This window comes from Petaurus breviceps, unplaced genomic scaffold (assembly GCF_028583685.1).
Source record: "Petaurus breviceps papuanus isolate PSGF00001 unplaced genomic scaffold, PetGlider_PUasm1.0 77, whole genome shotgun sequence".
In the NCBI taxonomy this organism is placed as follows: domain Eukaryota; kingdom Metazoa; phylum Chordata; class Mammalia; order Diprotodontia; family Petauridae; genus Petaurus; species Petaurus breviceps.
The window spans coordinates 8488275-8513345 of NW_027186492.1; the positions used below are offsets into that span (position 1 = coordinate 8488275).

Here is a 25071-nt window from a genome sequence, read left to right on the forward strand (position 1 = left end):
ATCCCAAATATTACCCTCTCAATATACCATTGTTTCTGTTTCTAAGTCAGTGGGTATAGTAATACTTGGAATACCTACCTCATAGGGAAGTTGGGAGGAAAGTGCTTTATAAACCTTAAAGACATTCCTCCTTGGGAGAATATGCACTCCTGAATCTTGGGCTGTGCCTTGGGCACAGTAATGAAGATGATGGTGTTTGAAGCCACTTGTCTCTCCAAGCCCAAATGACTTTTTCTTCTTTCCAGACGGAAGCACCTCTGCTGATTCGGCCATACCTGCCAGACATGACATCCTCAGAAGTCCATGCTGTTATGACTGGAGGTTTTGCTACCATTTCAGGCACTGTGTTGGGAGCCTACATCTCTTTTGGGGTAGGCATTGATCTCTTAGCCCCTATGTAAATCAGAGTGTCATACTGTTTTCACAGAGGCAGTAGCCATTCTCTAGAGAAAGTCTTCAAGGATCTTTTCTGGTTTGGGGGCTCCTCCTGCTCTTTTCATTTATAATGTAGGCCTGGGACCTAGGGAGCTTCAGCTAAAGTGCTTCAAGGTCCTAAGATATTCCTGTGTGAGAGTAATCAGCTAGCAGGAAGTCAGGAATGAACACGTGTTACAAAACTAGGAATTCAGATTTGAGTCTTAATGTGCTGGGAGAACTTCGACTTTCTCCTGAGTATAATAACCCAACAAACATCTAATCATGAACAAGAGATTATCCTCTTGTCATCCCAGATACTCCCCTCTCAATATACCACTGTTTCTATTTCTAGGACAGTGGGTATAATAATACCTTCAATACCTACCTCATAAGGTTTGGGGAGGCAAGTGCTTTCCAAACCTTAAAAAGTTTTATAAATGTGAGCTCTTATTATTATTGCTTTGTTAGTATTATTGTCATTATTATTGTGCTGTGTTCCCTTCTGCCATGTTTCTTGGTTGTGTCCAGTTTATTTGTAGATAACAGAATGCTCTGGCACTCAGGGCAGTCCTTGGCACCAGTTGGCAGGCAATCTTGGGTTCTGATCAGGCACTCACCTTGAGATCTGACCTTCTAGATTGATCCTGCATCCCTGGTTTCTGCTTCTGTGATGGCTGCTCCTTGTGCTCTTGCCCTGTCCAAGCTGGTCTACCCAGAAGTGGAAGAATCCAAGTTCAAGAATAAGGAAGGGGTAAAACTGCCCCGTGGGTGAGTCCAGTGAAACATATCACTCAGGAGATTGTGGGGAGGCAGGAGACAGCGGTAGAATGAGGTTTCATGTTTTATCTAGCTGAGGGGCCATGGTAAGAAGAGTCTGCCCTCTCCATCCTCATCATTGTATCCAAATAATCCTTTGTTTCCTTCCCTAACCTGGGCATGTTCTCCGGCCTGTTTTCTCTGTAGCTCAGCATCACAGAGAAGGTGCTTCATAAATATTTGTTGATTGATTGATTGGTTCTGTAACACTTTTTTCTGATACTAGTTCCGAGTCAGTTTCACTGAGGAGGGCTCTGAGTGCCCCCATCCTCCATGGAGCAAATTAGAGACCTGAGTGTTAACCCAACCCCCACCCCCCCCAGACACATATGTACACACACAGAGTTGCCAATACTGGAACAACTACAGCTCCTCTTTCTTTTTTACCTGTTATCTTTGATGGCAATCACAGTGATCAGAAGAATATTCTAGAAGCTGCCAGCAGTGGCGCTGCAGATTCTATAGGACTCATTGCTAACATTGCTGCCAACCTCATTGCCTTCTTGGCTGTGTTAGCCTTTATCAATGCTGCACTTTCCTGGCTGGGGGAGATGGTGAACATAGAGGGACTCAGCTTCCAGGTAATGTATGTCACATGACCCATCATTTCCCTGGGATGTGGTCAGCCTGGTACCAATATTGTGCCTGTTCCCTTTATCCTATATAACCTAAAGGGAACATTGGAAGGATGGGAGAGATTGAGTCCTGGCTACAGGGGATAGATGTTCTTTCTTTCTTTTGAAGGCAGTTGGGGTTAAGTGACTCACCCAGGGTCACATAGCTAGTAAGTGTCTGAGATCAGGTTTGAACTTAGGCTCTCTTGACTCAAGGGGCCAGTGCTCTATCCACTGTGCCACCTACTTGTCACTTGGATAGATATTCTTACCTGGCCTTTGCCATTTATTTTTCCTTATCCTGGATAGACTCAAATTCTCATTCTTTCTCTCTCTCAGGTCATCTGTTCCTACATTCTACGTCCCATCGTTTTCATGATGGGTGTGGACTGGGAAGACTGTCCAATGGTAGCTGAGATGCTGGGGATCAAGTTCTTCCTGAATGAGTTTGTGGCCTATGAACGGTTGTCTCAGTACCAGAACAAGCGTCTCTCTGGAATTGAGGAGTGGGTCGGGGGTGAGAAGCAGTGGATGTCTGTAAGTGGTACACCCAGAGAAATATGGAACACTATACGGTCTCAACCAAAGCTACCCATGTACAGAACAAAACTGCTGTGGAAAATTCTGGAGCAGGGTCCAGGTCCCCCTTCCAGGCTCTTAGGATGAGCCCTGAAATAAACCATAAGATTATGCTTGGCCAGCAAGGCAGACCCAGTAGTAGCCTTCTGTTTTAGGCTCTTTAACTTCCTTGAGCCTTGTATTGTTTCTCCTTCATCTTTTATCATTTTTTCCTCTCCAGTCTAGCACTGGATCTTGATAGAGTGGTTGACTGCTCAGAGGAGTAATTCTTCACTTAGAGTCTTAAATTAACTCTTTTGGGTTTCCTTGATTTGTAATTTAATGATCTCTGTCTTTCTCTCTCCCTTCTCTCACTCTTTTTCTCCTTCCTTCCTCTCCCTTTCATTCTCTCTCTCTCTATCCCTGTCTCTGCTTCTCTCTCCTCTTTTTCCCTCCCTTCTTTCTTTCTCTCTCTCTCCCCCTTCCTTCTCTCTTTTCCCCTTCCTTATTTCTTTCTTCTCTATCTCTGTCTCTGTCTCTCTCTGTCTCTATCTCTCTGTGTCTCTCTCTATCTGTCTCTCTCTCTCTCCCTCTCCCCAAACATCTCTAGTATCAGTGTATATGTATATGTGTGTTGCTAACATTTATATAGCACCTACTATGTGCCAGACACTGTGCTTTACAAACATTATCTCATTTGATCCTCACCACAAGTTAGGTGCTATTAAATATCCTTATTTTACAGATGAAGAAACAAAGGCAAACAGAGGTTAAGTGACTTGCCCAGGGTCACACAACTAATAAGTGTCTGACACTGGATTTGAACTCAAGTCTTCCTGACTCCAGACCTAGTACTCTATCCATTAGGCCATAAAGACACACATGTGTCTATGTATATATGTATATAGGCAGTTTGTATATGCCACATATACAGACTATATGTATGTATATACATATATACATGCACCATTAGATGACCTGTGTATGTTTACCTAATACATACACAAATTGTATATACATACACACGTTCTTAAACATGTATCTAAAGTCCTTTTTTCTTCCAGGTGAGAGCAGAAATCATCACAACTTTTTCACTATGTGGATTTGCTAATCTCAGTTCGATGGGGATCACTTTAGGAGGCTTAAGTGAGTTATAGAAAATCTCTGTGTGTCTTGAAGGCAGGACACTGAAAGTATTGTCATTTACAACCCTGATACTAGAGAGCCAGTTACACCTAGGCAGAGAAATTGGAGCTAGGATAGACCCACCCAGTTGGAAATACCAGAGCAGTAGTTAATTAAGGGGAGAGAAAAATGGGCAGGGGAGATTTCTGTTTATCTTCAGAGATGTCAACATGGAGTCAAAAGTCACATGAATTCTGGACCAGATTAAAATGTAACTGGGAAATAGTTAACAAAATAAATAAAAATATCATAAAATATAGATGATAATATATTTTTAAAACTAAGTCAATATGCTGCTTGCAGGAACCATGGTGTAAGGATTAATAGCCCCCACTTCTATTTGAGTTTGACTCCTTTGGTCTAGATTCACCATCATGTTGTGGATGAGATGCTTTTAAATTAAAAGGGATTCACCCCTCCTGAATTCCCCCTTCCCCCATTCTTGAGTAACCATTTTCCTTTAGATAGATTGGTTCTAAGATAGATCTGCCTTATAATAAATTCTGATCTATAATGAAAAGTATTATAGTGACATTAATATCTTTGACACTTAATAAGTAAAATGCTAATTGCATGCAAATTTGCCTGCTTTATTTGTGATCTGACAGCTAAAGTGCTTTCTGTGTTTAGAGTGCAGCCATGGCTATTCCTATCTGAGCACAAGTTCACTGAGAATCTGTGTCAAAGGCACATGGAAGGAAAACTACCTATCCATTTTTACCTCGTTTATTTTCAGGGACAGAATCATTAGCTTTATTGATCTGGCTGCTTATTGAGTTGTGTTCATTAGAGATTGCATCATTTCTTTTCAATGCATCTTTTCCTCCCAGTCCCCTCCTGGTCAGTACTCCTTTGCCTTGCACTAATTCTGAAAGCTAGTTATTGATTAAATGTGAGACAGCCTCTGAGAGGAAGACAAATACATTACGATCAGGACTGAATGAATGGGGCCTTATTCCTCTCTCTCCAGAGGTTAATCTGACTCTGGCCAAACCTTGGAAATTCTGACTGGGAAAGGTCCAGGGGGTTTGTTCCAATCTGGAGCAACCCCAAATCATGCTTGATCCATAGGACTCTTGGGATGTTGGAACAATTAAGGTACCATTGCTAAGGCTTGGTCTTTGTATAGGCTGACCCTGGAATTAACTAGATCAGCCAGTCCTGCCTGAAAACTTTTGCATCTTGATACATTTCACATCTGGAGGTTTCCAGACCAGTAATCACTTAGAGCAGATACATAGCCACTCATGGAACCACTCTGGGTCACTTTTATATCTGGCCTCTTAATGGTGAGGGTGGTAGGAGATAAAGATGGTTTTGATGCATATATTTTATTCTTTTGAATTATTGTCAGTGGGGGCTCATAGTTGATTGATTTTCTGGAATACTAAATTCCTTTCCTCTCCCATTCCCTGAAGCTTCAATGGCACCCGAACGGAAGAGTGACTTTGCCAAACTGGTAACAAGGGCCCTCTTGACAGGGGCCTGTGTATCCCTGGTCAACGCCTGTGTGGCAGGTAGGTGTCTCTGTCAACTTTTCTCATAGCTACTTTTTGGTTTGGAGTGGGACATATCCAAGAATGATTGATTCTGTCTAATTATCCAAGCATCTTGGTAGAGAGAATGCATCCCAATCCTGTAGGATAAAGGATATTTTCCAGGGTTCTGAGTTCATATTCCAAAGGAAGGAGAAGCCTCAGGACCATGTTTAGGGCCTGCTTCATCTCTGATATTTTTATCTCCTTTATCCAGGAATCCTCTATGTCCCCAGGGGGGCTGAGGCCAATTGTGCCACTTTCCTGGACTCAGCAAATTTCACCAGCCCTAGCTATGAGATCTATGTGTGCTGCAGAGAACTCTTCCAGAGGTGAGGACCCTGTGATTCCTGGCTCCTTCTGCATCTCCTTCAAAGGAGCCTCTTTGTGGCAGGGGTCAGGTACTAACCATGGAAGCAGTGTATATAATCTGAGTACCATGTGGAATGGAAAGAGTATTGTTCTTATGTAGCAAGGAAGTAGGAAGGAATTGATTGTAATTGTGGATAGGTAGGTAAAAGGAAAAGGATGTTAGAGCTTGACTTTTTGGTCATGAGTGGTAAAGGTGAGGGGAAGGGGGACATCATGGTTGAAGATTATATAGTCAAGTTCACCCACCTCTCTTCCCATAAGAAAGGGATATTCCATGAAGCTTGAAAAAGGTTGTTTTAGGATGCAGAGAAGTATTATATTACATTTATGTAATCCATTAATCTCAAGGAGTAGTAAGACTGGAAATACATGAACATAGGTTAGGTTTAAGAAGCAAGATCTAGGGGCAGCTAGGTGGCGCAGTGAATAGAGCAACGGCCCTGGAGTAAGGAGGACCTGGGTTCAGATTCAGCCTTAGACACTTAACACAACAAATAGCTGTGTGACCTTGATCAAGTCACTTAACCCCAATTGCCCTCCAAAAGAGAAAAAAGAAGCAAGATCTATACCAAGATATTAATGGAAGTTGGTCCTTGAGTCCCATGATGGGTTTTCACCAAAATACCTTCTACAGTTGTCAAAGGCAGACTTCTAAGCTGCATAGACTGCTAATCTTACATGTTGTCATAGTTTGTTATGGTAATCTAGTAAAAACAGCATTTCTTTCTTTTTTTAAAAAAAGCAGAATTTCTTAACCTGGGCTCTATGAATTTTTATTTTTATAGTAATTTTGATGTAATTGGTTTTCTTTGTATTCCTATGTATTGAAATTTATGTATTTAAAAACATTATTCCAAGAAAGGAGATAGATTTCCAAGGCTCCTACAGTGTTACAATGTCCATGATACAACTAAGATTAAAAATCCCCAAGTCATAAAGATCACTCCAAAAGTAAAATAGGCAGGCAGATGACTTTGTTTTGAGTTAAATTCTCACTGATGAACAACATCCAAATGAAGTATTTTTCCCCTGTTCTTTTTTGCTCACCCAAGGCTCTATTGACATTGTACCTAGAGCCTGTATCCTGGGAGTGATTTGGAAGTAGAACAAAACACAGATCCCTGCCTCGCTGATTTACACTACTCCTTGAGCCTGATTCTCCTTCCTTTGTCACCCAAGGGGAAAGAAGGTTGTGTGTCCAATGAGTAATGCCAAAATCAAGCAGAGCTATTAGATACAGGAGGCCAGAGAAAACAGGACAAATAACTGATGGACCCAGAATCCCTGTTTTCAAAGATTTATTAGCTAGCTAAGAACTTTTAACTAGGAAGCTTCATCATCTCTGTCAAAGATATATGCAAAACACAAATGTATACCCAGGAATACTCATAGACCCTCATCCATCTCTGAATGCATTCTCTTTCAGTGCAGACTAAGCACTTGGAAACATCATGGAGAAAGGTTGCATTTCCAATGGAACAACTTTGTAAAGGTTCCCTTCCCTTGTGTCTTTATGAAGTTAAAAAGGGTTTGCAAAACCTCTGCAAGTCACAGTTCTTTTTGCATTTGTTTATTTTTTTGTTTTTCCCAATGAATGTGGCTAATATTTTTGGCCTCTGCTTTGCTCCATATATCTTCTTTGCTTATTGTCCCAGTTTCCAGAACGTGTGTTCTGGTTCTGGGTCTGTCATTTACTACTTGCGTGAACAAAAAAGGGGTGTATGGGTATTCAAGAAGATTAGTACTTCTGGTATGAGGGCTGCTTAGTATTTTCAGAGTTGTTTTCCACCTTTGGTGCCTACCTGTCACCCAGCTCTCACCTGTAGCTCTAAGAAGCTGTAGCATGTACAGCAGTTACAAAAACGATCTAGGCAGAGGGGCTAAACCAGGTTGAGGGAATCTGATGGGCCTTAAATCTATCAATGAGTTAGAAGGGTGTCTAACCCCAAGCATGTGAAGACTTCCCTGGAAAATGAGTGGATAAGAAAAATTTGTTCCAAAGGGCCATGAAGCAGGAGAAGCAGGCACTTGTGGAGTGCTTAGACCTTGGTTGGACATAGAAGATGCCAAGATCATCCACTGTATCCTGAACCATCACCAGTCATCTTGACTTTTTTGCCACTAAACTTTGATGACTCTGGAAGAAAGTGAGACTGACAATTTTATGCAACTCTGCCTCACTTAAATCCAATTTATGCACGAGTCAAAAGGCATAACCCATACTATTTTACCATTTTTACCTACTTTGAAGTCTTATGGCAATGGGCAAGTAATGAAGTAGCAGGTACAGATACACTGGGAGCTATTGTCACAGCCATGCACAAAGGTGACTCAGGCCATAGGGTCATCTTCACACTGGACTGAAGCTGCAGTGAGATTTGGCAGCCCCCTGAGTTTCTAATCATCTTTTTTTTTTAGCACTGCACTACTCACCTTCTATTATGAGGAAGGGGCTAGAAAAGATGCCTTAAAGGCTAACTAAATGAATCCTGGCCTGCTTACTTCAGTAGGTGAGGATCCTATCCTGGACTGTAGAAACACAAAAAAGTAAAGAAAATTTGGCAGAGATTATTCCACTCACCATCAGTAGGTGGAACATGCACATGCTTATGGACAACAAGAAATCCAGTAGATCTGAAAGATGAATAGCTTTTATTATGAGAAAACTCAGCTGGTATCACATCCAAATAGCAGCCCTGAGTGAGACAAGCCTGGAAAACGAAGGCCAGGTTACTGAAGTCAGAGCTAAACAAACATTTTTCTGGAGTGACTGAAGTGATGGGGAACACCATGAGGCTGGTGTAGGTTTTGAAATCAAAAATAATCAAGTCAACAAGCTTGTATTCCTCTCAAAAGTGTGAATGACAGACTCACGACACCTGTGATTGCTACTTTCAGGAAAGCACTCCATCTCCATCATCAGTGCATATGCATACCATGATGAATCCTGATGAGGTCAAAGAAAGATTTGATGAAGAACTGGAGACCATCATCATCAATGTGCCAAAAGAAGAAAAGTTTATAATTCTGGGTGACTTTTACACCAGAATAGGAACAGATTATCAGACACAGCAGTGAGTCCTTGGGAAGGATGGAGTCAGAAACAGCAACAGTAATGGTCAGTTACTACTGAAGACTTGTGTGTCTCATGACCTTCTCAACACCAACGTTGTCTTCTGTTTACTAAACACAATAAAACTTCCTAGGTGCACCCTCACAGCATTGGCATGGCATTTAATTGACAATATAATTGTAAGGAGAAGGAACAAGATGTGAGAGTAATGAAGATGGTGTGTGGTGCACAGTACTGGACTGATCACAGACATCCATTCCAAGCTAAACATTCTCATTCAACAAAAGCAAGACCTCAAGAAAACTTAATGTCAACATATTAGAGCACTTCTCCAAGTGTGAACAGTTTGTTCCTAACTTGGAGGGAGCTGAACCAACACATAGTTGGTAACTGGAGCAGAAAAAGGAGCAGGCAGCTTTTAGAGATGTGATATACAGCACTGCATTTGCTCACCTGTACCAAAACACTCACAAACATCAAGATTCATTTGACAAAAATGATGGGGGAAATTCAGAAGTTGCTAAATGAAAAATGTGAACTCCACAGGATTTACTAGCAGGATAGTTCATCTGTCTCTAAGAAGGCAGCATTTAACTCCATCAAAAGTAAAGTGCAAGCAAAGCTTAGAGAATTGCAGGATTCTTGGTTCAGTAAGAAGGCAGGTGAAATTCAGTTTAAAATTGATAGTAACAATCCAAAGTACTTTTATGGTGCCCTGAAGGCTACTTATGGGTCAAAGACCTGTGGTGTATCTCAGTTACTCAGAGCTGATGGAGTCACACTGTTAAGGACACTTCCATGGCATTCTCAACAGACATCATCAACCACTGATATAGCCATTGACCATTTACCTCGTGTTGAAATCAATCCCTCTCTAACTGAACTTCCAACTGAAGAAGAGGTTTTGAATGCCATTAGGCTCCTCTGATGTAGCAAAGCTCCTGGTGCTGATTCTATTGCAGCTGAGATTTACATAGCAGGGAGTCTACTGCTACTATAAAAGCTGACTGAAATCTTCTGGGTTATATGGCAAGACAAGGTTATTGCCCAGGAGTTCAAGGATAATTCTATTGTTCATCTATATAAAGGAAAAGGAAACAGGTTGTCCTGTGACAATTACAGGTGAGTCTCTCTCTTAGCTATTTTAGCTAAATTCTTGCCAGAGTCCTCCTTAATAAGATGATACTTCACCTGGAGAATGGTGATCTACCTGAGAGTCAGTGTGACTGCAGAAAAGGCTGAGGAATGGTTGATTTGGTGCTTGCTGCCTAACAACTTCAGGAGAAATGCCAGGAATAGAACAGAGGTCTGTGCACAATGTTGTTCTGACCAAAGCTTTTGATTCTGTCAGATGTGAGAGCTTGTGGAAGATCAGGGAAGAAATGGCTGAGTGGACAAGTTCTTCAGTATTGTACATCAGTTTCATGACAGCATGCTCGCCCAGGTTCTGGATTATAGACAATGCTCTTGTGCTTTCTTAGTCACCAGTAGAATGAAACAGGGCTGTGTGCTTGTTGCCATGATCAGATTTGCCATTTGATGTTTTCGGTGATGTTGTCTGACACCTTCAACAAGGACAAAAACAGCATCAAGGTCAACTACTGCATTGATGGTAAATTATTTAACTTGAAAAGGCTACAAGCCAAAACTAAAGTGGAGGGAGAGTTGGTGTGTGACTTTTTGTTCACAGATGATTGTGCACTCAATGCAGCCTCTGAGGCTGAGATGCAACAGAATGTGGATTGATTGCTTCTTGTGTTAGTTGGGGCCTTACAACACCAAGAAAACAGAGGTTGTCCACCAGTCAACACTACACCATTCATTCATGGAACCATCGGTTACAGTAAATGGATAAATTTTGAATGCTATGGATAAGTTCATTATCTTGGCAGTATGCTTTCTAGGTATGTCCACACAGATGATGAAGTTGATGCACATATTGCCAGTAACAGTGTTTGGGAGACTCAGAAGGAAAGTGTGGGAGAGAAGAGATATTAGGATGCCTACCAAAATGAAGATTCACAGAGCCTTTGTGGTGATCTTGTTGTTTTATACCTGCGAAACCTGGACAGTCAGTCTATCAGTGCCATGCGAGGAGACTGAATTACTTCCATATTAATTTTCTTAGGAAGATTCTGAAGATCACCTAGTAAGATAAGGTCCTAAACCTTGAGGTCCTTTCTTAAGCTGAGCTGCCAGTTATTTGAACTCTACTGCAGAAAGTGCAATTCTGATGGGCTGGTTATATCACCTGAATGTATTTGCCTAAAAGACTATTTTATGAGGAACTCACACAAGGCAATGAAGGTCTAACATGAAGGTCAGAAGAACTGATACGTTCAAGGTCTCTCTTGAGAACTTTGGAATCAGAGAGGATTCTGGGAAGATGGTGGAGTAGGTCAGAAAATTCCAAGGTCTCCAGATTTCCTCCACAAATAAGACTAAATAGTGCCTCAGGGTAAACATAGAGAGGTAAAAATAAAGAAGAGTAGGGCAGAACAGTGATCCTCCTGAGACTATGGGAGAAGATCCGAGGTTTGGTCCCTGTGAAGTTTACATACATCCAGGATAGTTCCACTGAAACAGTAAGCAGTAAACCCCAAGGCTAGCTGGGTTAGAAGGTAATTGGCCAAAGAAATTTTTACCTCCTGGACATTGTGGGGAGGTGGGCATCTGTGCAGGGGAAGATTGAGGGAACCTCTGTTGATAAGGAATGCCAGACCCAGCTGTGCTGCCTAAAAGTTGGCATGGGTGAAAAATAATCAGCACACACCCAGTGAGTGCGGAAGCAGTGGGGTGGAACACCACTGGCTGTGGGCACTTACAAGAGGGCAGAGTTCTTGGTTTTGGGTCCAGGTCAGAAGGGAGGACTGAAGGAGGATCTGAGACCAAAGACACCATTCCCATACCCCAGGACTAAAGATGATTACAATAACAAGATGCTATAATTTTTTTAAATGATCAGCAAAGGAGAAAGAACCCAATCATAGAAAGTTATTAAGGGAATAGAGAAGACTGAGGGTTCATCTTCAGAGGAGGATATTGAAGCAAAAAATGTCTCTCCTACTCCAAAGAGAAATGTCAGTTGGTCACCTTCTCAAAAAGAATTTATAGAAGAACTTAAACAAGACCTCAAAAACCAAATGAGAGAGATTGAGGCAATTTTTTTTTTTTGCTTTTTGGAGGGCAATGGGGTTAAGTGACTTGCCCAAGGTCACATGGCTAGTTATTTTTGTGTTAAGTGTCTGAGGCTGGATTTGAACTCAGGTCCTCCTGACTCCAGGGTCAGAACTCTATTCACTGCACCACCTAGCCACCCCGAGGTATTTTTTTTAAAGAGAAACAATTTTTAAAAACCTGCGAAGATTATGAAAAGAAAGTCAACCACCTAGAAAAGGAGATCCAGGGGCAGAGTCAAGATGGCAGAGTAGAAACAGGACTTCCATGGTTTCGGCTTCCACCTCCCCCAATTCATATAAAATTCATGTAAAAAGGGGACTCTGAACAAACTTTGGAGATATAGAACCTACAAAATGACACAGAGAAATGAACCTCCTGCTGAGGACAGTCCAGCAGGCCAGCAGGAATTGGCCAGTGCAGCGCTCTGGGAGCTGAACCCAGCCCCACACGAGCCAGAGGTTTTAGCACCAGGGTGAGCCTGACCAACCACTGGCTGGAGGGACTTCAGATCACCAGCAGCAATAGCGGTTTCCAGAATTATCAACACATAGATGCTAAGGACAAAGTGAGAGGTCAGTGCAGTGTGGACTTTGGGATCCAGTAGTTGGGAGTGTGTAGGCTTTTGCCCCCAGGGCAAGAAGCTGCTGAGGAGCCCTGGCTGCACAGCCACCTCCACATGGCAGCTTCAGCTCCTGGCCTACAGAGTGTAGGCAGACCAAGCGACCAGTTTGAGGGGTAATCGCTCTTGCTTTAACCTTCTTTGATCTGGATTGAGGTCTAGGGTGGAGGTCCTGGGGTGTGTGACCAGCTTGCCAGAGCATGTGGAGGCTTCAGAGAGGGCACCCAACTAATACCTTCAGCAGCTGAGAAAACCCCAGCATTTTGTACGAAGCTCCCCTGTCTGGTGGCAGAATCCTACTGTGGCAAAAAGCCCAAGGGTCAAGTTACTTAGTAGTGACATAAGCAGGCAAAGGAAACAAAATAAACAGGGCACCCAATTTACACTCCTATTTTGGTGACAAAAAGGATCAAAGCATGGAACAGGAGGAAGACAGTGAAGTCAGAACTCCTGCACCAAAAGCTTCAAAGAAAAATGCGAGCTGGTTACAGGCCATAGAGGACCTTAATAAGCATATAAGAGAAGTGGAGGAAAAATTGGGAAAAGAAATGAGAACAATGCAAGAAAATTATGAAATGAGAGTCAACAGCCTGACTGAGGAAAATCACACCTTAAAAAATAGACTAACTCAAATGGCAAAAAAGGCTCAAAAAGGCAATGAGGAGAAGAATGCTTTAAAAAGCCAAATTTGCCAGATGGAAAAAGAATCTCAAAAGCTCACTGAGGAGAATCATTCTTCAAGAATTAGATTGGAGCAAATGGAAGCTAGTGACTTTATGAAAAATCAAGATGGTGTTAAACAGATCCAAACAAATGAAAGAATAGAAGGCAATGTGAAATATCTCATGGGAAAAACCATTGACCTCGAAAATAGATCCAGGAGAGATAATTTAAAAAATTATTGGACTACCTGAAAGCCATGATCAAAGAAAGAACCTAGAAATCATCCTCCAAGAAATTCTCAAGGAAAACTGCCCTGATGTTTTAGAACCAGAAGGCAAAATAGATGTTGAAAGAATCCATTGATCACCTCCTGAAAAAGATCCCCAAAAGAAAACTTCTAGGAACATTATAGCCCTGTTCCAAAATTCCCAGATCAAGAAGAGAATATTACAAGCAGCCAGGAAGAAACAATTTGAATACTGTGGAAACACAATCAGGATAACACAGGAGCTGGCAGCTTCTACATTGAGGGATCAAAGGGCTTGGAATATGATATTCCAGAGGTCAAAGGAGCTGGGATTAAAACCAAGAATCACCTACCCAGAAAAACTGAGTATCATGTTTCAGGGGAAAATGTGGTCATTCATAGAGGACTTTCAAGTATTCTTGATGAAAAAACCAGAGTTGAATAGGAAATTTGACATTCAGATACAAGAAGCAAGAGAAGCATGAGAAGATAAACAGGGAAAAGAAATCATAAGGAACTTATCAAAGTTAAACTATTTACATTCCTACATGGAAAAATGATAATTGTAACTGATGAAACTTTTCTCAGTATGAAAATAGTTGAAGGGAATAGAAAAAAATATATATGTCTATATAGGAGGGATATGGGCATATAAATACATATGTGAATATGTATATATATGTTTACAGGTATACATCGATAGAGGGCACAGGACCAATTTGACCAATTGAATAGGAAGGGATGATACTTAAAAGGTGAAATTAAGAGGTGAGAGAGGAATATAATGAGAGGAGATGGGGAGAGACAGAATGGGGTAAACTATCTCATATAGAAGAGGCAAGGGAAAATAGTTATAACGGAGGGGAAGAACAGGAAGGCAAAAAGGCAAAACCTTATTCTCATTGAATTTGGCTCAGGGAAGGAATGACATACATGCTAAATAGGGTAGCTCACCCTACAGGAGAGTAGGGGGGAAGGGGATGAGAGGGGGGATGATGGAAGGGAGGGCAGGCTGGGGGCAGGGAGGAAAGTTGGAAGCACCCACTTTTGAAAAGGGACAGGATTAAAGTAGAGAATAGAACAAGTGGGAGGTGGGATAGGAGGGAGGGAAATATAGTCAGTCTTTTACAATATATCTACTATGGTAATGTTTTGCATAGCTACACATGTACAACCTATTTTGAATTGCTTATCTTCCCAGTAAGGGCGGGTGACAAGGGAGGAAGGGAACGAATCTGGAATTCAAAGTTTTAAAATCAAATGTTTAAAACATATACATATATACACTATTATTAATACTATTTTACATGTAATTGGGAAATAAGATATACAGGCACTGGGGCATAGAGATCCACCATGCCCTACTGGAAAAGTCAAAGGGGGTATCGGAGAAGACATGGGAGAGAGCAGATTGGAGGAGGGGATATCCAGTGGGACCACTATTTTGGGGAGGTGGGTAGGGGAAAAATTTATAACTCAAAATCTGGCAGAAATTAATGATGTAAACCAGAAGTTAATAAAGCATTTGAAAAAAAGAAAGAAAGAAAAGGAGATCGAGAATCTTAAAGAAGAAAACGACTCCTTGAAAATTAGAATTGGGCAAGGGGAAGCCAGTGAAGTTATGAGAGATTAAGAAATAACAAAATAAAAGAATGAAAAAAGAGAAAAGAAAGTGAAACATCTCACAAGAAAAACAACTTATCTGGAGAACAGATCAAAAAGAGAAAACATAAGGATGATCAGACTACCTGAAAGCTATGATCAAAAAAAGAATCTTGATACAATAATACAAGATATAATTAGAGAAAATTATCCTGGAATGTTAGAACTAGAGTGGAAAGTAGAAATAGAAAAAAATCAATCGATTACCACCCAAAAGACATCTTATGAGGGAATCCTAGAGGAAAATCATAGCTAGATTCTGAAACCCCAGCTCAAGGAGAAATTAGTATTAACAACAAGAAAAAAACAATTCAATTCAAATATGGCAGAGCCACAATTAGAATCACCTAACACCTAACAGCAGCTACATTAAAAGACCACAGGTCTTGGAACAGTATTTATAGAAGAGCAATAGAACTGAAATTGTGGCCAAAAAATACCATACCCAACAAAGTTAAGCATACTACTGAATGGGGAAAAAAAGAATATTCAAAGACTTTCAGGATTTTGTTGCAAAAAGACCTGAAATAAATAGAAAATATGACATACAAGATCCAAGAGAAATATGAAGTAAACATCAAAGACTAATTACAAGGGACTCAGTAAGGACAGACTTTTTTTATATGAGGAAATGTAAATCATATGTCTAAGATTGTTATAAGTGATTGGGTAGGTTGAAAGAAAGATGGGGGTAAAGTTGAGTATGATGTGATGCTAAAAAGTAAACCATCTAGGAAAATGTAAAAAGTAATTATAATATACAAATGGGGTGTGAGAGGAAGAATTTATATAGAGGAATTAGATGGGGGATGAGGGCTGGTAGTTTTGGAACCCTGCTCACTTTGGGAGTGGGTTAAAGAGAGAACAATACATATAAATCTAGAAGGATATAAAATTCTTCTAAATTCAGAAAGAAATAAAAGGCTAAGGGGATAGGGAGGGGGGAGAGGAGAAGGGAGAGATCTTTGGTGGGGGGGGTAGGTTAAGTAATAGGAGGGCAAGGTAGCAGGTAGAAGTAAAGTAGAGGAGTCAGGAGGGATGGGGAATGAGAGATACACACAAACATAAAATAAAAATCAGGAGTAGACTTTATCAGGGAAAAAAAGGCAGGGGTAGTAATCACGATCTCAGACAAAGTTAAAGCTAAAATAGATCTAATTAAAAGAGAAAAATAGGGAAACTACGCCATATGTCAGCCATATCAATCAGTATTATTTTAGACTTTTAAAATAACTAGACAGTATAAGGTTGGAATATTGCTATGGTATAGGAAACAACGAATTGTTAGACATAGGAAAATATGGAGGGTGGCTAGGTGGTGCAGTGAATAGAGCACCAGCCCTGGAGTCAGGAGGACCTGGGTTTGGATCCAGCCTTGTGACCTTGGGCAAGTCACTTAACCCCAATTACCCTCCAAAAAAAAAAAGGAAAAATATGGAAAGACTTGGACTTATGAAGGAAGATATCATCCAGAGAAAAAGAGGACAGGCATATATACTATGGTCTTACATAGATGTGTATGAATGTATATGTCTATATATAAATATGATTATAGATATCTAAGTATATATATGTATAAGTGTAGGTATGTATTTCATATATACATATGTTTTTATATATGTATATATGTGTGTGTCCACACATGTGCGTGTCAATGCAATTTGTAGCCTTCTTGGGGGAGAGGGGAGGAAGGGGGAAGAAAAGAACAAAGTAAACAGTGCACAGCAAAAAATAAATGAAAATTTACAAGGAAGCAAAGAAAAAATGGACAGTTCTGAACACAATGTGTAGTATTTATTATATAGGCTTTCTTGAAATGAAAATATATAGCTATATATTTTGAATCCTCTCTTACATTCTGATGTGCACATGGCAATGTTTTTTTTTTGTCTTTTCTTATTTTATAATTAAAATTTAGTATTTAAGTTTAAAATTAATAAAAATTTTGAATAAAAAAAGAACATTGGAATAGATTGTGGGACATGGGAGACACTGGCACAGTACTGTCCATCATGGTTGCCCGAATCAAAGAATGCACTATGCTCTGTGATCAAAGCAGAATTGCAGTAGCTCAAAAGAAACATGAGATGCACAAATTTAGAGATATCTCCACTTCAAATGTTTGTATGGACTATTTGTGCTTGATCTGTGGTAGTAGTGTCTTCTGAATTCTGATCAAGCACCGTCAGACACACTGTGCCTTGACTCAACATAATGATGTCATTTTGGTCCTCTTTAAGCATGAAGGACAACAACCACCTGTGTGAAATTAGGCAAGTCACTTAAATTTCCCATGGGCTCACTTTCATCATCTGTAAAATGAGGGGGGTGGACTGGGTGACCCCTGAGAGCTCTTCAGTGTTAAATCTATGTTGCTAGGATAATACTTCAGCCTTCATATAGTTGTTGCTGTTAAGCTGTTTTTCAGTCACATCTGGCACTCCGTAACCCCATTGAGGTTTTCTTGGTAAAGATACTGCAGTGGTTTGACATTTCCTTCTCCAGCTCATTTTACACATGAGGAACTGAGGCAAACAGGGTTAAGTGACCTGCCCAGGGTCACACAACAAGTAAATGTCTGAGGCTGGATTTGATGAACTCAGGAAGATGAGTCTTCCTGACTCCAGGTTCTGCAGACTCACTTATTATTATGAGGGCAGGTGAATGGTGCAGTGGATAGAGTCTGCTGATCTGAGCCTGGAGTCAGGAAGACTCATCTTCACGAATTCAAATCTAGCATCAGACACTTAGTGATCATGTGGCCCTAGGTAAGTCACTTAACTCTGTTTACCTCAGTTTCCTCATCTGTAAAATGAGTTGGAGAAGGAAATGGCAAATCACTCCAATATCTTTGCCAAGAAAACTCAAAAGGGGTCACAAAAAGTCAACCATGACTGAATGACTGAACAACACAATTATTATTATAGGACTTTTAAAATTTAGATAGATTTCTGCCCTCATGGAGTTTAGAGTCTATCAGGGGAAATAAAACATCAACACAGATATTGTAATGCATAAAAGGACATGATAAGTCATCAGAGTTGTAAAAAAATATTCTGTGAGTCCAAAGGGGATTTGGGAAGACTTCATGGAGAAAATCATATTTGTATTACATTTTAAAAGAGAATTAAAATGTCATTCATTTGAAATTTGCTCTTAAATTATTAACTTATTAATAGGAAATCCCATTTACTTCACTGTTAAAATTACAGTTAATTATCTCATGTAGCTGTGATTTCACTAGTGTGACTGTTCCCTTCACTTAGACAAATTATAATACCTTCCCAACCCTCCATGCCTTAAGAGGTAGTTGTGGGGCAGCTAGGTGGGGCAGTGAATAGAGGAGCGGCCCTGGAGTCAGGAGGACCTGAGTTCAGATGTGACCTCAGACACTTGACATACTTACTAGCTGTGTGACTTTGGGCAAGTCACTTAACCCCAATTGCCCTCCAAAAAGCAAAACAACAACAACAACAACAAAAGAGGTAGTTGCATGTGTTCTGTGACCAAAAATACTTACAGCCTGATGGTCATCTTCTGGTGATGAACCTCTCTAAATCCAGCTGGGCTAGTACTTGACCATAAGATGTATGTAATCTGTCCTCAGGTCATACTGTAAGCCTCTCCAACTTAGTAGGACCTGTCAGACTCTACTATATCTTCCAGATCTACCAGCCTAGCCTTGATTTATACAGGGTCATCTCAGTGCCATCATGAAGCACCGGAGAAGGCCTTTTGTGGAAAAAAATCTTCCTAACATGATAATGATTTATATATCTGTATTTAGCTCATAGCATCCTAAAGCTGTAAAGGTGCATTAGGATACCTAAACCATCTTTTCAGGAAAGGAAGACTCCTGCTTTCAGGAATCTGGACCTCTAGGTTATGGTTTTAAAGTTGATTTTCACTCAGTTGTTGTAGAACTGAATTCTCAAAGAAAGCACAGCTTGATCATGGTGTGTGTATGCATGGTGAGTCTCACCTACCTGTTCTCTGGGGATGAATGCGTGCTCTGTGACATAGCCAAAAACTTTCCTGTGGGCAGTGGCCCAAATTAGCAGCAGGTAGAGCTCTATTTTCTCTACTTCACATGTAATTCTGGAGGGAGGGGGAGAAGACAGGAAAAGACGATAAATCTTGAGCTGGAAGTGATGCTAGAGTTCATCTAGTCTAACACTATCATTTTACAGATGAGGAAACTGAGGCCCAGGTAACACAAGTGACTTGTCTAAAGTTATACATGGAGTATCAGAGGTGAGATTTGAACTCAGGTCCGCTAATTCCAAATTCAGGAAACTCTTCTTGAAAAAGGAGATCATAAATTTCACTAAGCAACTTGATTACTTCTGATTGCTCAATGTTTCCTTCCTTTTTCAGCTACTTGTCTTATTTTTCCCCAATAGAAATTCAATTCTGATCAATTGACACAGTTCTCTGGCTTTCCATTTCAGCATCACACTCAACAACACTGGCCAGCTCCCTTTTTCACAACTGTGGACAAGCCCAAAATTCGGTGCTGAGACCCTTGCCAACTGCTGTGGACTCTACAACCATACCAACTGTATCAAAAACAGCTTCTTTGTGTAACAATATTTGATCATAGATCATAGAATCTAGTTCAGTGGTAATCCCTGCAATTCTATATGAATTTAGAAAACCACAAATTAACATTATCTATGTTGTTTTATATTTTTAATTCTTTCGTTAAATATTTTGCAATTAATTTTGACAGGATTACTTTGAGAGTTCCCAGGGACCAGAGCTATAAGTTTGGTACTTCTGACATAGTCATGCCTCTCATTTTACAATGAAAATAAAATGGTTTCAAATTCCTTATTAATGTCCAGACTGATTTAATACGTTAATTGTCCGACCTACAATAAAAGAAACTGAGGCAGAGCTCTGAGCCATTGGTATTTTATTAAAGGTTCTACAGTCCCCTCTAATGAAGTGGACCTCAGCTCTTCCTCAAAATGTGAGATGCTCTCTGCCTCAGGGCCTTATTTTTATAAGGTTTGATACCAGGTTTAATTTTTGAACACTCTAGAGAAACTACACAAAATACAGAATCCCATTGATTGATAGCTCTTGCTTTGAGGGCCCAAAATGGTTTCTCAACCACAAAATGGTAAAGCAGTGGGGTTGAGGGGGAGGGAGTGTCTTGGGTTGGGTGAAGCATGAGGTATCTCCACTGACTAAGTGGTCATCTTATGATGGTCACCTGATCATGTTGGACAAGAAAGACTGGTTTGGAGGTACACAAATACGTTGGGGGGCTTTCCATGTAATTGAGTCACCTCTGCCATGCTGGATTTGGTCACCATAACAAGGAACAACAGGGGTATAGGGTCTCTAGTTAGCTTCCCATCATTAAGCAAGTGAACTTACAATCTTCAGTTTACAGCTCTGTGGCCTAATATACAGAACTTATAATCACTACCACTATCAGATTAATACTAATTGGCATAGAGTAGGGGTCCACATGAATCATTTCTCACAGTTCCTACCATACAGTTAACCCACTAACATGTTTAAACAATCATGTAAAATTCAAAAATTTCATTTTGGTTCACAGTTCCCTGAAGAAAGTGAATACCCATGTGAGACCAGACAGATTTCCCCCCTGTGCCAAATTAAAGCTTGTCCTAAGAATGAGCTTGGGTTTGAAGGAATGGAAGCATTTCCCACAGAACATTATGATCTTAATACCAGAAGCTACCGTGGAAATTGTTTGGCAGGGTACAAAGTGGGAATATGATTTATCTGTGAGATTTGGTGCAAGTGAAAGAAAGAAATGCTTCTCTGAGTTTTGTGGTCAAGGTGGGGCTTGTGAATTTCTGTAGTTACCTTTGAAAGGTACATGCATATTTATTGAGAGGGCTAAAGTTTCCTTTAAAACATTCTCCAGGCCACAGTGTTCCCCATTTCACCAAGTAGATAACAGTTAAAGCCCTTTACAATCTTGGCCCAACCCTCTTTCCTTTTTTTCCATTATTTTTCATTTTTCCTATTATATCCTTATCCTCTCCTTCATGAAATCCCTGTTCCAAACTAACTGAACCTATGTTCCAGTCATTCCCCAAACTGGAACTCCATCTCCTACCACTCTGGCTCCCATACTCTACCTTCCAGAATCTTTGCCTTCCCTTCCACTCTCACTCGGCTCAGGGCACACTTCTTTCTTGAAGCATTATGTGAACTCCCCCTTCCACAGGTTATCAGTGCCATCTCCTTCCTAAAATCGCTTTATAACGTGTTTATCTGTGCTTATGTTGTATTGTATCCCCAGTAGAAGAAAAGTTCAGTGGGGAGAAGACTATTTCTTTTGTTTGTTCGTTTTTGGAGACACCTGGCAAAATATCTTGAACATAGGCGGACCTTAATAAATGTTTGTTCGACAGAATTCAGTTGCTACACATCCAGCAAGGAGAGATGTGTGAAGTCCAGGATTTAAGGTCTAGACCACCGACCCTGGTCTGGGTGCGTGAGGGGGAATGGCCACAGCATCCGCCCAGCTGAGATTGAGGAACTTTGCTCTGGTGAAGTAAGAAGGGCCTGATGGCCAGCGGATGGACCGATTCTACAAGGAAGAGGTACCTTGTAGGGCTGAAGAAGAGGTGGAAGGAGAGAGGGAAGAGAGGGACTAGATGGAGGGTGGGGCGTAAAGGGGGAGGGGAGGAGTCGTGAATCCCTAGCGAAGCTCTGGGGTCTCCGCCCATGGCCACCTCCTCCTCCCCCAGTGAGCTGCTGTACTGGCTGGTGAGAGGAGGGGGTATTGGGGCGGGGGTGGAGGGAATGGATGATACCTAAAGGGAGGTCGAGGAAGAAAGAGAAAGAATGAGAACAATAAGGGACGGAAAGAAGGAATCAGGTCGGGTGAAGGAGGTAGAGGGGTCGAGGAGCTCTGGGAGCCCTGACTTGAACACCCCAAACACCTGACAGCAACACGTCCTCCAGGCCAGGTGATGTCCTGTCTGCGGGGACTCCACTCACTCAGATCGCACCTCCTCCATAGGCTCACGGGGCTTAGAGCTAGAAGGGACTGGACCAGTCCCTTCAGGGGTGGGGAACCTGCCCCCCCCCCGAGGCTACGTGTGGCCCTCTAGATCCTCAGGTGCGGCCCTTTGACTGAATCCAAACTTTACAGAACGAATCTCCTCAGTAAAAGGATTTGTTCTGTAAAACTTGGACTCAGTCAAAAGGCCGCACCGGAGGACCTAGAGGACCACAAGCTCCCCACCCCGAGTCGATTTATATTTATTAAGCCTGTACTAAGCACCAGACACTGAGCAAAGCAATGGGGATATAAAAAGAGGAAAGTGACAGCTCCTGGCCTCAAGGAGCTTACAGAATGATGGGGGAAGATGACATGCAAACAAATGTAGACAAAGCATAGGGGATAAATAGGAAATAATTAAATGAGGGAAGCACAGATTGTAAGCACTTCCATTAGATTATAAACCCCTTGAGGACTGGCTGTCTTTTGCCTCTTTTTGTAATCCCTAGCACTAGCACAGGGCCTGGCACTTACTAAATGGTGATTGATTGATGTGGATGATGGCAGCCAGGTTAGTGCATAAAATCGGGAACAGCCATAAAATCTGAGCCAAGTTTGAATGCTGGCTCAGACATTTAGTGTGACCCTGGGCAAGTCACTTGTGTCACAGTTTTCTCATATGTAAGATAAAGAGTTTCTAAAGGCTCTTCTAGCTCTAAATCTATGATCCTTTGAAACTAAGGCTGTAGAGAAATTAAGTATCTTATTTAAAGTCATAACAGTAAGGGAATCAGAGTTCAAAACCAGTTATTTCAACTCCAGATCCTCGCCTTTGTTGCCAGGGTTGGAAAGAAAAAAAAAATCACTTCATAGATAAACCTCTCCAATTTTTTGTTGTCATTTCAGTCATGTGTAATTATTCGTGCCCCCATGGACCATAGCATGCCAGGCCCTTCTATACTCCACCATCTCTCAGAGTCTGTTCATCGTTGTTTCCATGAAATTATCTATCTCATCCTCTGTCATCCTTTTTTCCTTTTGCCTTCAGTCGTTCCCAAAATCAAGGTCTTTTCCAATGAGTGCTATTTTCTCGTGTGGCCAATGTATTTGATCTTCAGCTTCAATATTTGACCTTCCAGTGAATACCCTTAATTAATTTCTTTAAGTACTGACTAATTTAATTCCCTTGCTATCCAAAGGACTCTCAAAAGTCTTCTTTAAGCACACAATTCAAAAATGTCCATTCTGTGGCACTCAGCTTTCCTTATTGTCCAGTTCTCACAGCCTTACATTGCTACTAGAAAAACCATAGCTTGGACCATATGGACCTTTGTCAGCAAGGTGATTTCTCTGCTTCTTGGTATTCTGTCCAGATATGGCATAGCTTGCTTTCCAAGGAAAAGATTAGTCACTTTCTGGAGTGATCTTTGAGCCCAAGAAGATAAAATCTGACACTGCTTCTCCCTCTATTTGTTAGGAAGTGATGGGACCAGTTGCCAACAACTTAGTGTTTTGGATGTTAAGCTTCAAGTCAGCTTTTACACTCTCCTTTTTCACCCTCAACAAGAAGCTTCTTAATTCTTCACTTTCTGCTATCAGAGTGGTGTCATTGAGGTTGTTGATATCTGAGGTTGTTGATATTTCTTAATTCCGGCTTTTGATTCATTTAACCTGGCATTTCACATGATGTACTCTGCAATTCAACTCAAAGGAAAGACTAATAATCCACTGTCTGACCACACTTGAAATCTTTCAGTTTGGTAAGACCTATCAGAGCTTATACTCTATTGGCATGGCCTCCAAGAACCCAGGAGCCTCCCCCTCCATATCACAATGTGGCACATAAATAGGGGTTTGTGGGAAAATAGTTACATTAATAGAGAACTCTGGGGAGTAGGGAAAAGTGAATGCCTCAAGTCAGCATTGAAAAGATAGGGATAGGAAAGGGAGGAAAAGGAAGGGAGGCTGATAAGGGAATACTGAGGGAGGTGGTGGTCAAAAGAAAAACTATTAAGGAGGGGAAGGGAGAAGGGGAGAAAAAAATATATAAGTATTAACAGGGAAGGGAATAGGATGGAGGGAAAGAAACAGATAATAATCATAACCGTGAATGTGAATGGAATGAACTCTCCCATAAAACGGAAGCAGATAGCAGAATGGATTAAAAATCATAATCCTACAATATGCTGTTTACAAGAAACACATCCAAAACAGAGGGATACACACAGCATAAAGGTAAAAGGCTGGAGTAAAATATATCATGCCTCAGCTAAAGTAAAAAAAGCAGGGGTAGCAATCCTTATCTCAGATAAAGTATAAACAAAAATTGATCTAATTAAAAGAGATAAGGGAGGAAACTATATCCTGCTAAAAGGCACCATTGAGAATGAAGCAATATCATTACTTAACATATATGCACCAAGTGGTATAGCATCCAAATTCCTAGAGGAGAAGGTAAGGGAATTAGAGGAAGAAATAGATAGCAAAACTATACTAATGGGAGACCTTAATCTCCCCCTCTCTGAACTCGATAAATCCAACCTCAAAATAAACAAAAAAGAAGTTAAGGAGGTGAATAGAATCTTAGGGTAGGTATGACAGATCTCTGGAGAAAACTAAATGGGGATAAAAAGGAATATACCTTCTTCTCAGTGGTACATGGCACATACACAAAAATTGACCATGTACTAAGACATAAAAACCTCACAATTCAGTGCAGAAAGGCAGAAATAATAAAGGCATCATTCTCAGATCATGATGCAATAAAAATCATATGCAATAAAGAGCCATGGAAAGACAGACTAAAAACTAATTGGAAACTAAACAATACTAAAGAATGAGTGGATCAAACAAGAAATCATAGAAACAATCAGTAACTTTATTCAAGAGAATGACAATAATGAGACAACATACCAAAATTTGTGGGATGCAGCAAAGGCAGTTCTTAGGGGAAGTTTTATATCCCTGAGTGCATACATGAATAAATTAGAGAAAAGAGAGGTAAATGAATTGGGCATGCAATTGAAAAAGCTAGAAAAAAAACACATTGAAAATCCCCAATTAAACACTAAATTAGAAATACTGAAAACCAAAGGAGAGATTAATAAAATTGAAATTAAGAAAACTATTGAAT

At 40.7% G+C, this 25071-nt stretch overlaps 1 protein-coding gene across 2 annotated transcripts in view; it reads left to right on the forward strand.

Annotated features, from left to right (window-relative positions):
- SLC28A2 (solute carrier family 28 member 2) overlaps nt 1–19777 on the forward strand; it is a 59980-nt gene extending 40203 nt beyond the window's left edge. For both annotated transcript variants that reach the window (XM_069105947.1, XM_069105948.1), the window contains 8 exons: nt 246–371; nt 1055–1185; nt 1646–1814; nt 2187–2384; nt 3470–3551; nt 5009–5107; nt 5343–5457; nt 19393–19777. In XM_069105947.1, coding sequence (XP_068962048.1) covers nt 246–371; nt 1055–1185; nt 1646–1814; nt 2187–2384; nt 3470–3551; nt 5009–5107; nt 5343–5457; nt 19393–19528 — 1056 coding nt within the window. In that variant the 3' untranslated portion in view covers nt 19529–19777. The remainder of the gene's footprint in view (nt 1–245; nt 372–1054; nt 1186–1645; nt 1815–2186; nt 2385–3469; nt 3552–5008; nt 5108–5342; nt 5458–19392) is intronic.
- The last annotated feature ends 5294 nt before the right edge of the window (nt 19778–25071 follow it).